Genomic DNA, 16,697 nt, shown 5'->3' on the forward strand with positions numbered 1-16,697 from the left:
GCATGCGTCGTTACTATCTTTTCGAAAAATGAGTAAATGAATAAAAAAAAAAAGAATACTTCTGTCTTCATATTATATCGGACATGCACAGCTCTAAGTATTTTGAATATGCAGGTATGGTGAATTATTTATGTTAGTATTATTTTTGAGAATGCTACATTTTGCCTTGCAAGCATGAAATATGTTAAATTTATATATTATTGTAAATCATATTTAAACTACAAGAAGAATAATAATTACCCATAGAGAAAATAGTTTTTTGCCTTTTAATTATTTATTATATGTGTCTGAAAGAAATTAAAAATATTCTGAGGCAAAGTAAAGTAGTAAAAATAAAATATAGTGAGCATATAAGATCACACAGATTTATTAATGATTACGCTTATATAGCACTTTGTTATTTCATGCAAAAGAGTATAAATTTAAGTCGCAATATTCAACAGAAGTTGTATAAATGATAGATATGTATGCATATCGTCATAGAAATGTGTGTTATTCAAGAGAAAAATAATATTACGTAGATTTAAAATGGGCCATCGGGATAAATCGTTTTACTCTGGAAATGATCGGTTTATGGCCTGACGAGAAATTGAGCCGTCGACAAAAATTCTGGGCAAGTTTGCGGGCTTTTATCATTTTCACTACACTGGTTTCCGCGATCCTGGTTTCGATCATACCCGCGATAGTTTCATTGATAAGAGTTTGGGGCGATGTGATAGCAATAATAGATAATTTCCAAATTACGCTGCCGATCTCAGTGATTGCCATGAAGATCATCATCATGTGGCTTCGAAGAAAAGGTAAAGATTGCAGCTGACGAAATAATATTAAAGGAGAATGTTAAAAATAGGTCGATTTTGACTTGGATTTCTTCTATAAGAAACTATTTGTAGTTTTGGTTCCACACCATGGGTTAAAATCGACCTATCTTTAACATCCTCCTTCTAATATCTAATTCTCAATATAGCAGCACTGTCAGAACGATAATTGACGTCGTACAGTCAGAGAATAGCCGCCCAATAATTCCCTTGCTTCAGTATAAACTCCATGCAATTATTCTATCTCTAACAGAGACACATCTTATGCAACAGAAATTATAATATCTAATTGTCAATATAGCAACGCTGTCCAAGCAATAATTGACGTCGTACGGTCTGAGAATAGCCACCCAATGATTCCCTTGCTTCAGTATAAACTCCATGCAATTATTCTATCTCTAACAGAGACACATCTCATGCAACAGAAATTATAATATCTAATTGTCGATATAGCAGCGCTGTCAGAGCGATAATTGACGTCATACAGTCAGAGAATAGCCGCCCAATAATTCCCTTGCTTCAGTATAAACTCCATGCAATTATTATATCTCTAACAGAGAGACGCATCTCATGCAACAGAAATTATAATATCTAATTGTCAATATAGCAACGCTGAATTATTGGGCGGCTATTCTCTGACTGTACGACGTCAATTATTACTTGGACAGCGTTGCTATATTGACAATTAGATATTATAATTTCTGTTGCATGAGATGTGTGTCTGTTAGAGATAGAATAATTGCATGGAGTTTATACTGAAGCAAGGGAATTATTGGGCGGCTATTCTCTGACTGTACGACGTCAATTATGGCTGTGACAGTGCTGCTATATTGAGAATTAGATATTATAATTTCTGTTGCATAAGATGTGTCTCTGTTAGAGATAGAATAATTGCATGGAGTTTATACTGAAGCAAGGGAATTATTGGGCGGCTATTCTCTGACTGTACGACGTCAATTATTACTTGGACAGCGTTGCTATATTGAGAATTAGATATTATAATTTCTGTTGCATAAGATGTGTCTCTGTTAGAGATAGAATAATTGCATGGAGTTTATACTGAAGCAAGGGAATTATTGGGCGGCTATTCTCTGACTGTACGACGTCAATTATTACTTGGACAGCGTTGCTATATTGACAATTAGATATTATAATTTCTGTTGCATGAGATGTGTCTCTCTGTTAGAGATAGAATAATTGCATGGAGTTTATACTGAAGGAAGGGAATCATTGGGCGGCTATTCTCTGACCGTACGACGTCAATTATTGCTTGGACAGCGTTGCTATATTGACAATTAGATATTATAATTTCTGTTGCATGAGATGTGTGTCTGTTAGAGATAGAATAATTGCATGGAGTTTATACTGAAGCAAGGGAATTATTGGGCGGCTATTCTCTGACTGTACGACGTCAATTATGGCTGTGACAGTGCTGCTATATTGAGAATTAGATATTAGAAGGAGGATGTTAAAGATAGGTCGATTTTGGCCCATGGTGTGGAACCAAAACTACAAATGGTTTCTTATATAAATTTTATACTGTAGAATCACGTGGTACAGTCCGTTTTCCTCTAGACAGCGGAAAAAGTATGGAAATATTGAAAAAAAAACGAAATATTTAAACACAATACGGCTACCAACGTTCAGTTTTTCATCCATTTTTGAAAATAATTGGTCATCTGATTCAGATAATAATGAAGTTACTGAGTCTGACTGAATGTCTACATGTGATATTATTACTTTTAATCGGCTCTTTTTAGAGCCAAATAATGTGCAAAAAGCGCAACCATTCCGTGATGCACATCGAGTAACGCTAATGCCGACGGTGAAGAAACATTTGATTAGGAAATCAAATACTTTTATCAGAACACACACACACACACACACACACACACACACACACAAAAGAAAAAAGCTTGGACACACTTGTGTTCACTCAAGTACATCCATAAGTGCCTACATGTATTTTTATACGAAAAATTGCATTTTTCATGGTCTTATTTTAAATTTTTCCGTACTTTCCCCACTGTCTAGAGAAAAACGGACTTTACCACGTGATTCTACGATATAAAATCTATAAGAAACCATTTGTAGTTTTGGTTCCACACCATGGGCCAAAATCGACCTATTTTTAACATCCTCCTTTCGTTTTAAAAAAAAATTTAAAGACTTTTTTAGTTTTATTTTTGCTCTTAGACAACATTTATTACGGTTATCTTAGCATTAATTTTTTCGCAATAATTTTGTGACCATTTTAAACATGCAATTTGATATCAATTCAATTTCCTAATATCCTCATTTCATTTTTGTTATATTATTCATTTCATGGAGGAAAAAAAATTGTTGACACAATTGACAGTACATTTGGCCGACATTTTTAAAAATTATTTAAAGCTTCTCAAAGTTTAATTTTTTATGTATTTACGTCAAATATATATAAGGCTAAAGCAAATGAATAATACAGTTAATAAATGAAATTAATTTAACATGATTTTATATAATAACGACAATATAACTTGCGCAATTTTTACCAAGATCTCTCCACGGTTGTAAGCATGATCGTGGCGGATTGGATTAGGACGAAGACAAAAGAGGAGCGCGACACTATGATAAAGCAGGCGAGAATTGCGAGAACAATCATTGTGTTTGGCTGTATTATGATGGTTCTGGCAATAGTTATTATCGTCATCCCGCCGTGCTTCGGCTACTCTATGAGATATCTGACAAACATCACGGATCCGGGGAAGCCGTTGCTGCTGCAAGCGTATTACTTACGAGATACCATGGAGAGCTTATACTCGAAATCGCGTTCGTCGCTCAAACCACGGTCGTCCTAATGGCCGTGTTCTCTTACACGGGCATCGACAATTTCCTAGGACTGATTGTCTTTCACATATGCGCTCAAATGGAAATCCTCAAAACGAGACTGCTCGATTTACACAGCTTTAAGTACTTCAACACCGGATTATCGACCAACGTCCAGGATCATTCGTCTCATCAGGTTGCAAATTGAGTTTTCTTATTTTGAATCATCATACATACAAGTAAAATTAAATGTTTTTCGAGTTTAGCTCAGGTTTATATTTAAATTAAAAAATACACATCTTGATCGAAGACACAAAGCTATGAAAAATCTGTATGCCGAAAATTGAGATCTTACATCTTAAAGAATGCTATGCTCCATAGGTCCGTCGACATCATCGAAAATACGTTCAACTTAATGCTCCTGGCACTGTTAGTGTATTTCGCTATATTATTTTGTCTTCAAGGCTTTCTGATAATTAGCGTAAGTTACAGAAAAGGTAGAGAAGTTTTGTTACTTTGATAAAATCAAATCACATAGCGTAAAATATCTGTCACGGCGCAATACATCACAACACATATAATAAATATTTATCACAAACTTACACAGTCACTCATATCATGAAATTCTTTGATATTAGTTTTCATGTAAATTACACACATGCTTCTCACTTTGAGAAATGATAGTTCACATAGTGTTATATTTTACAACTGTAAATTCAAAATAAAAAGGATCTAATTAAACTTGCAAACACGTTAACGTGTACAGATCATCGATGACAGTGGCAACGTCTCTTTCCCGTGAATATGCTGGCTCGTGTCGGTACTTATTAATACATTCGTTCATATGTGCCTCTACTGCGTGGTCGGTGAAATTCTCATTGCAAAAGTAAGTATTATTTATTCATTATTTTTTAATTAATTTCAATTCAAAATGTAATTTGTTTTGCTGACAAAATTAAATTAATTTTACTACTCCTAAAATAATTGTTTCATAAAATATACATATTTCTTCAATCTTATAATTAATTTTAATTGCAAAAGTTTTCTTTAATTAATTAATATTATAAAATATTCATATTATTGAAATATACATATCAATACGATAAATGTTACGCATCGTCAATGTGTGAGATTCTTTTATCTGTTATATTTTTTTTTTTTGTATAAGTATTCACGATCATTTGTTAAAAACCAATATTTGCTACCGCATCAGCCTTGTTACAATTAAATCAGCAGTTAGTTGACAATAGTGTGCATTTTAGCTTTGTCTCATGCGAGAGACCTTAATATACATTCATTTAGATAACAATAATGTGTATGCAGTGTGACGGCATACATTGTGCGGTATATGACTATGCATGGTATTCCCTAAAACCAAATGAAGCCAGAAATCTGATGTTGATAATGATTCATTCCGAGAGGCCTCTTTATATCACGGCAGGAAAAATATTACCTATGACGTTGTCCACGTTCTGTAGCGTAAGACAGTCTATCACTTATTCATAATTCTACCGGTTAACTCTTACACTTTGCTTTCAGTTGATCAAAACGTCAGCCGGTTATATATCCGTATTGCTCGCTAATCGATGACTTTTAACCATTAGAGAATATTCGATGGAGCTTAATTTTTTCCGTTGTAAAATAAAAATAAAATGTAGAACAGCGCTCAATCAAGACGCCAAATGCATTAATTCGTGCCTACGCGTGAGTGAAATTGTTAATTTGAACGGAGAGAGCTTTCATATGTAATAAATAATTAATAATTACAATAAATAATTGATCTACAATTGATTAAAAAAATTTTGGTCTTCATTAAAAGCCCTTTATATTATTTAATTATTTATGCATAATCCAATTGATTCAGTGTCTTGAGAGATTATAGTATAGCAAGTGTATAATTAAAATATTAAAAATTAATAATATTAAAATGCTTGCAAAATTTAGTGAATACTTACTAGAATTATAAATTGCATAGCCCCAACATTTGTTTTGATTATGTAACACGTATAAACTTCACTATTCTAACAACACTATTAATGAATCAACATCACTTCTTAATTATTCTTAAAACAATTTATATCTCGACGTAAGACTGCACAATTATATTTATTATTACACTGCATTAATCGGTATATATAATTTACTTGATATATTCTTTTTTTTTACTTTATTAATCCTTACGATAATTTGTGAGCATCTGGCGTTGCTGAGTTTTAGCTCTTTTTCACGCTGCTATGAACACACATCATCCGCAACGCATCGTTTGCGAAACTTTATGGCGTCGTAATGTCGACGTTAATTTTTTGCGTTTTAAAGTTTCGCTTGATGTAAGATGCGAGCTTTAAAAAATGTACATTATTAAAAACGAGCAAGTTTAGCGAGAAAAGAGCAGAGAAAATAAAATTAACAATCGCCGAGAAAATTGAAGGACGTTGCACCCATTTAGATATTTATAGACTATTTAGCGATGCTATTGGAGAGTTACTCGATTCTTCGAACGAAAAATTACAGTTTGACACGCGTAAAAAAAAAACAAGAAAATACGGCAGACATTAGTATCTTAAATATTCATGAACGCTCATACTTTGCACCTTAGCACGTGAGTTTCAAAACTTTTGCCGTGAGCATGCGTAATTGCCGTGCCCTGTGAAGTAAGGGAAAATGCTGGATTCATAAAAAAATGCCAGTCTGCGTTTAGCCTCAGACATGGACAATTCTAAAGAATTATCAACCGCAGGTGCTTATATTTTCTTTATTAACAATAAGATAAATAAGATAATTTTCATATCACAAGCATAATTAAGATTTAAGACTGATGTTTCCATCTAATTAATATTTTTTATGTCATTATTAAAGTGCAAAAGTGAGATTTTACAGTGAGCTGTCCGTCTTTCTCGAATAATAAAAAACAATGCATTAGTTTTTTGACAATAGCAATAATAAATAGACAAAAGATTTTGTACTTATAAATACAAGAATAATTGCAAGTTGATTACTTCAATGCTTTTCATTGTCAAAATTTATCATAAAATGTTATTAATTTCCGCAGCTCAAGACATTACTTAAAAAATTAATTAAAATATTTTGCGAAAAAAATATTCTTAAAAAAAAATACAATTTTATAAAGGAATAAAGAAATAAAGGAATAAAGGAAAAAAGGTTGATATTAGATTTTCAACTTACTTGAGTAACGATGTGTTACTAAAATTTGTTTTCTCTGTTATCTCTGACAATTTATAACAAATAACAGCGTGATGATGACATAGATTTAGATTGGGCGATTGGAATAAATCGAATTTCTCTGAAGATCATCGGTCTTTGGCCAACCAACAAGTTAACTCGTCAGCAAAGAATTTTGGCGGATGTACGTGCCTTTATTATTTTTGTTACAATGATGAGCGCATCGATCTTACCCGGAATATTGGCACTGCTGAGAGTTTGGGGTGATGTAATGGCGATGTCAGACAACTTGCAGATCGGACTGCCATTCACAGCAACCGGTATAAAATATATCATCATGTGGTTTCGCAGAAGTGGTAAATTCACGTAATATTATCGATGTTACACGATGTTACACGATGTAGATTTACTTCGTATATTTTCAAAGTCCCGATTTGATCCGTGAATCTTATATCCTTCTTCAAAGATCTCGTGCCGATTATAAATATGATCGTGGAGGATTGGATGAGGGAGAAAACGGCGCAAGAACGAAATGCCATGATAAAGCAAGCAAGATTTGCCAGAGCGATCGTCATGTTCGGGGCTATCGCGATGTCTTTCGCATCCATCGTCCTTATCATACCTCCGTGCTTTGGATACACGTCAAGATATTTGACAAATCTCACAGATCCTGTGAAAGAAAGACCGTTTCTGTTGCAAACGTACTACTTGCGAGACTCGTCGCAGAGCCCGTATTACGAAATCGCATTCACCGCCCAGGCCATATCGATTGTGATGGCCGCGATTTCTTACACGGGCATCGATACCTTCCTGGGCCTGGTTGTATTTCACATATGTGCTCAGCTGGATATTCTCAAAGAGCGAATGCTCAATTTGAATAACTTCAAAGACTTTAGGACCGGATTACGCTTTAATATCAAGGATCACCTGCGTCTTATCAGGTTGTATTCAAATCTTTCCATCACCTGCGATTTTGTGTCCTTACGTTTCACAGTTTCATTTTACCACTTTGAACAATGTGGAAAAAAAATTGAAAAAATATGATGTCACATTGTGTCATTAGGGATATGTTTTATGTGTTTTACAATGCAATATTTCTACATCGTGTTGGCTTATGCCGAATAAATACATCGTTGCAGCTTTTGCGCACATATCTGATATGTCATACATCAAAGATGTCCTTCAAGGCTTCTTTTTTTTATATAAAAAATAATTAATGTTACAATATACGATATCTTATATTTATAGATCCGTCGATGTCATCGACAACACGTTTAACTTGATGCTCCTGGCATTGTTAGTGTTTTTCGCTATGCTATTTTGTCTCCAAGGATTTCTGATAGTTAGCGTAAGTTGCCGAAAGGGAGGAGAGTTATTTTTCCAAAAATTTGTAATCAGGTAGTATAAAATATTCATAGCATACAATTTTTCATTGCAATGGAAACGAAGGCAACAAGAAAAGACCTCAATCGTGATACTGTTATCAGTTCTCGATACAAATAAGTAAAAACGTGTATGTATGCATTGAGAAGATGAAAAACGATAATAATATTATAATACCAGAACCATTTACTTAAAAAAAAATCTAAGTTAATATTTTATAAAAGCCTTTGGTTGCAACGCACTAAGAAGACTTGCTTTAATAATATATTGTTTCTTTTTTTCAACAATGTGCGTAAATTAAAAAAAAGAAATTAAACTGAATTAAAATAAATTTGACAAACAAAACCATTGAGAAATTGCACAAAAAATTATTCGCGCATATATTAACGTATCTAGATCATTGACGGGGAAGGCGATCTTTCTTATATGCGAATATGTTGGCTTGTTTCAATTCTTATTAATACATTCGTTCACATGTGCCTGTACTGCGTGGTCGGAGAAATTCTTATAGCCAAGGTAAGTATTTATCAGTAATACAAATAATTAATACCGACAATATTATCGAATTGTAATGTTTTCTCAGCTGATTGCCACAATCCAAAGAATGTTGATGAATAATTTTGTTAATATTTACACAGGCGGAAGGAGTGTATTACGCGGCGTATAACTACGAGTGGTACTTGTTGGAGCCGAAAGAAGCCAAAAATCTACTAATGATAATGATTCGCGCTGAAAAACCTTTGTACATTACTGCAGGCAGAATATTTCCCATGACATTGTCCCTGTTTTGCAGTGTAAGACACGTCTTTTCATCAAACATCAAACATCATTTAATTATCCGCATAAGCGGGTTGATTTTTATAAAGCTTTATATTTCAATTATTTTCTTTTATTTTGATTTAATATTATTTAAAATTTTTATTATCTTTTACATATATTCGTATATTCTATTTTCAGTTGATAAAAACATCAGCTGGTTATATATCTGTATTGCTCGCTAATCGATAATTCATCGATTAGAATATTGATCTAACATGAAAATAACGAGGACACAATATCTCATAAGTGAATAAAAAGAGCAAATTACTTATTTAAACGAGCAGAGTTATATCCATTTGTTCATTTTACATTTAAAAATACATTTGAAAATACAAATTCTAAAATAGAATATTATTTTAATATTTGTTATATTAATAATGCAGAAGATAATGTAATAATAATATTTTAATATTACACATGACACATAAATTAAAAATGTTATGCATTTATAGATTATACTCATATTTCCAATCTTAAAACTTATGAAACCATCGATAATTCCGACATTAACCACAAAATCAAATAACAAAAAGAATATAAATAAATAAAAAAAGTAACAATTTATTTAAATAAGCAATATGCAATCATATATTTTTATTTATTTCGTATTTATATATTTAAGAAAATTAATGTACTAATTAGCGCAAATAAGATATAGATTTAATACTTAATATCTGATATTTTCTTTTAATATGTTTTCTAATTTTGTGATTTCCTATATCTTATCAATTCAAAAAGGTAAGGTAAAAGAAATATATAAAATTAAATCTATTTATATTATTTCATATTATGACATCTGATTTGATACACTCAAATCAGAGTAAACAACTACCGGAAGTTTACAGAGCAATTTCTTGCGTATTGTATTGATAACAAGATATAATGAATCGAGTGATATAAGAAACTTTTTGCTTATGTAACTCTAAGATATATAAGAAATCGTTCGACAACTACGTTGAAAGTATCACAATGTTTCTTATTGCGACGTTCTTCGTATTTTTGTTGCTAAGTAATGTGATTTATTTTGATTTCAATTGACATCTCTGATTTCAATTTTTCAATAAAAAATATATTAATCTAATTTTAGAAATATAGATAAAAGTTAATTATTTTTTATTTGTGTTTTCAGATATACCTTTTAATGCAGCTGACTTACTAAGTCATCGGCCGTCGTTTCAAAATTTTCAGGAACATCATCCCGATGAAGGTCTTCTCGAGATTTTTTTGAATCCGACGTCGATCATTTCGAACGTAGATCATGCGGCGGTCACCAATGTTCTTGAGGTGGATTTGAAAGCAGATGATCTAAATTATGAGCTTTATACCAAGGATAATAAAGAGCAATCTTTTTCTCTACGAGTGGGCGATTCTGTCCAATTAAAGGATTCACCATTCAATCCTGAATGGCCAACCAAGATCATCATTCACGGATGGACAGATAACGGAAACACTTTTTGGCTGCATGATATTCGACGAAATTATCTTAGTGTTGGGGATTATAATATAATTTGTGTAAATTGGTTTGTCGGTTCAACCAAGGAATACTTAACGTCTGTCAAACTCACTCGCCAGGTGAACTCAAGTTTTCTTGCACTTAAAAAATTAAATTAAATTAATAAAAAAAATTGATACCAAGTCATTACGTGAAACTGAGCTCTCTATTTTCGAAATTATGGTTCTAAAAATATTGCATGTGATTGCAAGATTTATAATCAATAAAAAAATTGTTTGTAATAGCGTGAGGCAAATCATACTGCAATAGAGAAAATTTTTTATTCCACAATGAAGTAATTAATAATAGGCAAATAAAATTAAGTATTAATGATTTCATTAAGTCATGAGAACTAATGCATACTTATCTTTTTTAAAACTCTTATAAAAATACAAAATCAAGATTTGTGTTCACAGGTGGGAGAATACGTGGCTGCATTTATAGAGTTTCTCGGATCAGAGACTAAAGTCTCCTTCGACGATATTCATATCTTGGGGCACAGCTTGGGTGCCCATGTAGCTGGATTCGTTGGTAATTATGTCTCGCAGAAACTCGGCCGAATCACCGGACTCGATCCGGCTAGACCAGCGTACGAGACGCCGTATCTGAAGGACACGGAAGAACGGCTGGATTCTACAGACGCCAGTTTTGTGGATGTTATTCACACCTGTGCCGGCAGTGTAGGCTTCCTCAGGCCTATTGGCCACGCGGATTTTTACCCGAACGGAGGAACATTTAGGCAACCAGGATGTCCAATATTTTCAGCTCGTACGATGATATCGGAAAATTGCATTTAAATAATATTGTATAATACTTATGGGACGCAATCAAACTGATGCAATTTGTATTTTTAGAATATTGTAGCCACGGTAGATCGCATCAATTTTTTGCCGAGTCCATTGTGCGTCCTGATGGCTTTATCGGTATGCAATGCGATAGTTGGATGGATTTTCAGCTTGGTAAATGCGACGATAATTCTACCACGACTGTTATGGGCGAATTTATCAGCACTGATGCTCAGGGCACCTTTTATCTGGAAACCAACGCGCAGCCACCGTTCGGGAAAGGCGAGCTGTAATGAAAATATTTAAGTATAATTGCATGTTTATTTATAATACGTACACATATATTTTATACACTATAGTTACGCAATATCGCGGAGAAACATATAAAAGAGTAGAAAGTGTTTCTTATATATGTCACCTAATACAAATACATTAAGATATAAAATATAATCATAATAAAAAATAATGCGTATTGAAAATTGCACGTAAAAATGAGAAGTATGTAGCGCAAATTTTATTCTTCAAGCTATTTCAGCAAGCGTTGCCTCTCCATCGGACGGTTTCTCGATTTCACCTCCGAATCGCACTCGATACTTCCGACGGACTATATCCCAGTCGACGACGTTGTTTATCCTTAAAATATTATTTAAGGAACTTTGACTGTTAGCCGGACTTGATTGAAGTAATGAAAAATTAATACTGTCCTTTGCTCTTGGAAGTGTTCTGTTATTCTAAAAAAAAAAAAACCAATAAATTTAGAGTTAGAATAGATCGTGCATCTTGTCGATTCATTAGAGACAACTGGAAATTTTAACATCTTGCGCTAGTAAACTATAAGTGAGCAAACAATAAAAGAAAAATATAAAGACAAAGACACAAAATGGTTATAAATTGCATCATATTTTTAATAAGCAGGACAGTATCTACGTACAGTAGGAAGTGAATATTTTTCTCTTTGATGCATATTAGGTTCCATATATCCACGCGATCTGCCAACTTTCTGTCTTGCAATTCGTTCCTTCATACAAGCATTCTTAAGATACTCCACCCATGTTGTAATGAGATTTAAGGGTGCTGGGGCAGTTCTCGTTCTTTACAAAAATCATCATCCAGAGTAAAATTGCAAGAAAGATTTGTAAGTTTACGATAAGAGTAATCAGAAATCTGATATCAAAATTTAAGAAACTTTCACGAATTTGATTGCTATATAATTAGACAAGAATATTTCAGTTTTTAATAGATTTCAAATAATTTTAAGCGAATTTTGTTACGATTGCATCTACTTACTTTTGCATTTTGCGAATTAATTTGCTGAGACCGTACTTCCATTCGATATCACTTTGCGATTGAATGTTGTGATACGTGTCGCTCATCATAGCAATTAGTAAATTAATCAGTACTATGACACTGACGAGCATGTATAAAGAGAATGACACCTATCGAAGGGAATGTAATTATTTGTTACATGTGAACACAACACGATCAAAAATAATATACAAACAAGATATACAATCGACGATCAGAGATGTTATATAAACAATTGTGTGGTAATATTTGTTTCTCACCTTAAAAAAATAAACCGTCCACTTCGGCTGCAGTTGTCCTCTTAAAGAAAGTGTAAAGTCTTCGGCGTCTTTTTGGCCGAAAATGGCGAAGAAAAGATTCTCCGTAATTTCGACCACACTAACTCTCACTATGAAAACAGAAGAGAGAATCAATCAATGAAACGAATACTGTGCAGATAAATTAATTTCAATTGTCAAACGTAGCTAAATATTATCAAAAATTATTAAAAATTACAGGCGTTCGAATTAAATTCATTCCTACGCTAATACAGCAGTGTAATATAACTGGGCGAGTGTGTAGTTCATAATTAGTGGTTAATAATTTATGTATTGTAATTATGGTTACGAATTTCAGACTGTATCACTGCTGATATGAAATGTATCGTGTTATCGATTTGTTATCGTATTTTGATTATAAGCAGAAAAATCGTATGGTGTTTACAGTTTCTGGACTAAACTGTAAAAAATTCATGCCATAGTCGATATGTCATTTTTCGTTTGGTAACAATCGACGATCAATCAGAAGAAAAGTCAGCGAGCTTTATAAAACCTAAAACATGCGATGAGATGAGCAACGCGTATCGATCTCGATGAGTGAACACTGAGTAACAGCCTGTATAGATGTTCACATTCGTCTGAATATCAGTGAGACATTTTTAAACGCATTCAAATGCAGGATGGATGCGATGAATGCGGCTTGCAACGTGAGAACTGCATTTCGATTCGCTGTATGCACCCTGCAAAAAATAGGAAAGTGATAAAAGAACCAGTAAAAATTTTTACTCTGTAAAATTATATTAAATAAACTTCTAATTATTTTATTTTTGTGTCTATAGATTTTTTATTTTTATAATATAACAGAAATCGAAAAAAAATCAGTTTCTTAATTAAAATTGAAATATATTAATTTTTATTATTCCACATTTAATCTAAACTCTTTTAGTGATGTTATAAAAAATTTAAAGTTTTTAAACCAAAATCTAAATTTAAAGATTAAGTATTTATTGCACAAAATCAAGTTTCTTGAAATCCATTGTAATCCAACTATTTCTTACAGGGTAACATCGTTGATGCGTGCCAGTCGAATTTTACAACGTGCGGATGAACGAGTGGTGAAACCTGTAGACGCGTACGAATCGTTCGACGTCCATCAATGTATCAACGAATATACATGCTACGAATATACATCAAGTCTGTGTGTGTGTATAATAACGTGAGTTTCGAAGGCAGTTCCAACGTGATATTCGCAGCCCTACATGGATACACATCCTACAAACATGTATCGGGTGTGCCGATACGTTACGCGAAAAAAATCGTGAGCAACATGATGCAGGCATAATGATCGGTGCATCGTTGCAGAAGAGTCGCACAATTGCGCTCCATATATATATATTTATATTTATACATATCGTACATGTATGAATAAAAAAAAAACATTCCAGGTGGGAAGAAAGTCATAATTAAGAATAGGTAATGGACTAACCGTCAAACGTGACGTGGGACGATCCCTATGCACACGGGTATTCCCCATGGTAGCCTCTAAAACGTGGTATAGGCAATCGATTAGATGGATCACAAGGAGAGCGGGTTCTCTAACTAAATCAATAACTATACAAGCGAGGCAAACTCGTGAACTAGAACGTTTATTTCAAAAATACTGACAAGGTCCTCCGTACGTCACGGCGATATGTACAAGTAAAATCATGCGATTGAGCGTATTAACGCGGCGAACCCGTAAAAAAAGAGAATTTCCGCGAGAGCTACAGAATATATCATTTGGCGGGGGTATCTGCGGAGGAGCTTCGCTCCTCCGTTCAAGCCCCAAATGGCGATTTCTCGGCGTCGCCCGACGATCCCTCCAGGGCCGCCAGCGGATTTTCCGTCGATTCCTTACTGTCTTCGGCCGGCTTCTCCTCGATTTTCTCGCCGTAGAGATCCCTATACTTGCGCCTGACGGCCTCCCAGTCGACGACGTTGTCGATCTTGCTGACGGCGTAGCCGAAGGACAGCTGGCTCCCGAGGGGGCTCAGGGGCACGACCGACAAGGCCCCGCTGTCCTTGTGGGCGATCTGCGTGTTCCTCTTTATCTTGGACAGCCACTTGGCGCCCATCTTGGAGCGCGGCGACATGCGAGGGCCGGACACCAGCTGCATGAGGGACGGCCGCGACTTCTTGCTCAGGCGTTTCTTGCAGAGCTTACAGAAGTACGTGATCCACGAGCTTAGGAGATTCAGCGGGGACGGTGCCGTGGTGGTCCTGTTGCGTAATGCGATTGGTCGATTAGCGCTTTCGTGCGATACGTGCGATTTTCAGCTCTGTGCCGTTGTCTTTCTGCCGTCTCGTCGTCCTTATCGTCACTTCTCTTTTCGTTAGCGTTATTGTTTGCGTTTACTCGGATATACCGTGTTCTCTTACCTGTGCATATTTCGTACGAGCTTGCTCAATCCGTACTTCCACTCGATGTCCGACTGTGCCTGTATCCGCTGATAGGTATCGCTCATCATGGCGATCAGCAGATTAATCAGCACCACCACCGACACCAGCATGTAAATGCCGAAGGTGAGCTTGAAGAGAACGGTCGTCCAGGTGGGCTGTAGCGGTTCTACTTTGAAACTCTCGTGCGTCGTCTGACCGAAGATGGCGAAGAACAACAGCTCGACCGCGAGCACGGGATCCATCCGGACTGTAAATACGTGTTAACAGCGTGTCTCGTAGTGTCTCGTGTACAAGCGCGCGCGCGCACGCGGCGACGTACGCTTTTTTTATGCAATTCCTATGCAATTTCTCTGCCACTGTTCGAGAACAACATGCTATAAACGTTGCTACTACAAAATGTCGCAAGAATCGGTTTCAAGCCATACAAGATATATTTATACTGCGACTTGCACGAATTCTTCGGCTCTGTCGCAGAAAAAGTCCAAGCGCCTACGAAAAATGCCCTTTCGTCTAATTCGGACGAATTCTAATTTCAAGCGCATGAGGTTTAAGAAAAGACTAGAAAGTTGTGATGCATGTCACGTGCAATATATCATCTCAGACATCGCAAATATCGGAAAACATCTGAAAAGTTCGGATATCTTTGCAGCGTCTCTTTAGATATTTGTGTTGTCGGAAATATCGAATCATCATGAACCGCCCGTGTAAGCGTCAGTTAACATCGAAATTCAAACGATGAAAATTTCAAGTATTCTCTATTTCCTTCTACAAAAAAATCGATGGGTATAATTGAGTTGTATTTAATTTTGATTGATGTTTGCAGGAACGGCTCTACAGCGCAAAAAACAATTTCGTCGCCGAGGTAGATATCGTGCCCTACGTGACGCGCAAATGAACGATGGAACATCCAATGATCCAAATGAATGATTCAATGAAGCATCGAGCGAGCGGATGTGACGGGGATTCGTGGCGGCATTCGATACGGCATTCGCAGGCATCATCCGGTCGTGTTGTGTGACGGGCGGGAGAGGAAATTGGTCCATACTCATGTATCTCACAAAACAACACCAATTATACGCGTTCCTACGAGAGGTTCACGTGTCACGTCGAGACTTTACTTACTTAGATACTTATACGTTTAGGCCGGTCGCCGGCGCCAGGATCTCGCAAGGATCCTCTCACAATGGTCTCGCTCGATCGTCGGGGATTTGCGGTCTCAGGTAGCGATTACGATTCGATCGCAAAACTGTTCTAGGCGAGGATACGTTTCTCTAACACACCGTTAAGTCCGTCTATACAAGCGATTACGGAGCGTGATCGCGCGACGGGATCTAGTCGCTCGTTTGTACTCGCGCTGCGCCGCTTCTCGCGCGTTGTACTCGCGCTCGGCGTTCGACGAAAGTAAGCGGGCCGA

General features: G+C 35.4%; 4 protein-coding genes and 1 pseudogene across 6 annotated transcripts; 3 read left to right on the top strand and 2 right to left on the bottom strand.

The window, feature by feature from the left end:
* The first annotated feature begins 83 nt into the window (after window positions 1-83).
* LOC136999279 (odorant receptor Or2-like) lies at window positions 84-5,589 on the top strand (annotated as a pseudogene).
* A 732-nt stretch (window positions 5,590-6,321) lies between these two features.
* On the top strand, window positions 6,322-9,929 carry LOC105671874 (odorant receptor 10-like). 2 transcript variants are annotated; one of them, XM_067353401.1, is made up of 7 exons: window positions 6,322-6,360; window positions 6,890-7,159; window positions 7,270-7,744; window positions 8,052-8,151; window positions 8,583-8,702; window positions 8,825-8,980; window positions 9,144-9,929. In XM_067353401.1, the coding sequence occupies exons 1-7, from the start codon at window positions 6,330-6,332 to the stop codon at window positions 9,192-9,194; spliced, it is 1,203 nt and encodes a 400-aa protein (XP_067209502.1). In that variant the 5' UTR covers window positions 6,322-6,329; the 3' UTR covers window positions 9,195-9,929. The 2 variants fall into 2 exon arrangements, with proteins under 2 accessions (XP_067209502.1, XP_067209503.1); XM_067353402.1 differs by lacking the exon at window positions 9,144-9,929 and having other exon boundaries at window positions 8,052-8,201; window positions 8,825-8,962.
* Window position 9,930: 1 nt separating this feature from the next.
* Window positions 9,931-11,761, top strand: LOC105671937 (pancreatic lipase-related protein 2-like). Its single transcript, XM_012366503.2, has 4 exons — window positions 9,931-10,014; window positions 10,135-10,577; window positions 10,914-11,265; window positions 11,352-11,761. The coding sequence occupies exons 1-4, from the start codon at window positions 9,975-9,977 to the stop codon at window positions 11,573-11,575; spliced, it is 1,059 nt and encodes a 352-aa protein (XP_012221926.1). The 5' UTR covers window positions 9,931-9,974; the 3' UTR covers window positions 11,576-11,761.
* Window positions 11,590-14,552, bottom strand: LOC136999280 (short transient receptor potential channel 6-like). Its single transcript, XM_067352888.1, has 6 exons — window positions 14,541-14,552; window positions 14,331-14,355; window positions 12,848-12,975; window positions 12,570-12,718; window positions 12,214-12,373; window positions 11,590-12,013 (listed from the first exon to the last, which is right to left on the bottom strand). Exons 1-6 carry the CDS (start codon window positions 14,550-14,552, stop codon window positions 11,804-11,806), a joined length of 684 nt encoding a protein of 227 aa, XP_067208989.1. The 3' UTR covers window positions 11,590-11,803.
* Window positions 14,475-16,641, bottom strand: LOC136999414 (uncharacterized). Of its 2 annotated transcripts, XM_067353405.1 has the most exons (3): window positions 16,406-16,641; window positions 15,263-15,530; window positions 14,475-15,103 (listed from the first exon to the last, which is right to left on the bottom strand). In XM_067353405.1, exons 2-3 carry the CDS (start codon window positions 15,523-15,525, stop codon window positions 14,662-14,664), a joined length of 705 nt encoding a protein of 234 aa, XP_067209506.1. In that variant the 5' UTR covers window positions 15,526-15,530; window positions 16,406-16,641; the 3' UTR covers window positions 14,475-14,661. The 2 variants fall into 2 exon arrangements, with proteins under 2 accessions (XP_067209506.1, XP_067209507.1); XM_067353406.1 differs by lacking the exon at window positions 16,406-16,641 and having other exon boundaries at window positions 15,263-16,352.
* Window positions 16,642-16,697: the final 56 nt, after the last annotated feature.

Source organism: Linepithema humile, chromosome 4 (assembly GCF_040581485.1).
Source record: "Linepithema humile isolate Giens D197 chromosome 4, Lhum_UNIL_v1.0, whole genome shotgun sequence".
Lineage (NCBI taxonomy): Eukaryota > Metazoa > Arthropoda > Insecta > Hymenoptera > Formicidae > Linepithema > Linepithema humile.

Excerpts from the sequence above, each read along its gene's own strand:
- LOC136999414 (XM_067353405.1), bottom strand. The coding sequence starts at position 15,525 with ATGGATCCCGTGCTCGCGGTCGAGCTGTTGTTCTTCGCCATCTTCGGT. Across the intron at positions 15,104-15,262 it reads CTCGTACGAAATATGCACAG|GACCACCACGGCACCGTCCC; the intron begins GTAAGAGAACAC and ends ATTACGCAACAG.
- LOC136999280 (XM_067352888.1), bottom strand. Across the intron at positions 12,374-12,569 it reads TTAATTCGCAAAATGCAAAA|AACGAGAACTGCCCCAGCAC; the intron begins GTAAGTAGATGC and ends ATTTTTGTAAAG. Across the intron at positions 12,014-12,213 it reads AAAAATATTCACTTCCTACT|AATAACAGAACACTTCCAAG; the intron begins GTACGTAGATAC and ends TTTTTTTTTTAG.
- LOC105671874 (XM_067353401.1), top strand. The coding sequence starts at position 6,330 with ATGGACAATTCTAAAGAATTATCAACCGCAG. Across the intron at positions 6,361-6,889 it reads TAAAGAATTATCAACCGCAG|ATTTAGATTGGGCGATTGGA; the intron begins GTGCTTATATTT and ends ATGATGACATAG. Across the intron at positions 8,703-8,824 it reads GAGAAATTCTTATAGCCAAG|GCGGAAGGAGTGTATTACGC; the intron begins GTAAGTATTTAT and ends ATATTTACACAG.
- LOC105671937 (XM_012366503.2), top strand. The coding sequence starts at position 9,975 with ATGTTTCTTATTGCGACGTTCTTCGTATTTTTGTTGCTAA. Across the intron at positions 10,015-10,134 it reads CTTCGTATTTTTGTTGCTAA|ATATACCTTTTAATGCAGCT; the intron begins GTAATGTGATTT and ends TTGTGTTTTCAG. Across the intron at positions 11,266-11,351 it reads ATGTCCAATATTTTCAGCTC|AATATTGTAGCCACGGTAGA; the intron begins GTACGATGATAT and ends TTGTATTTTTAG.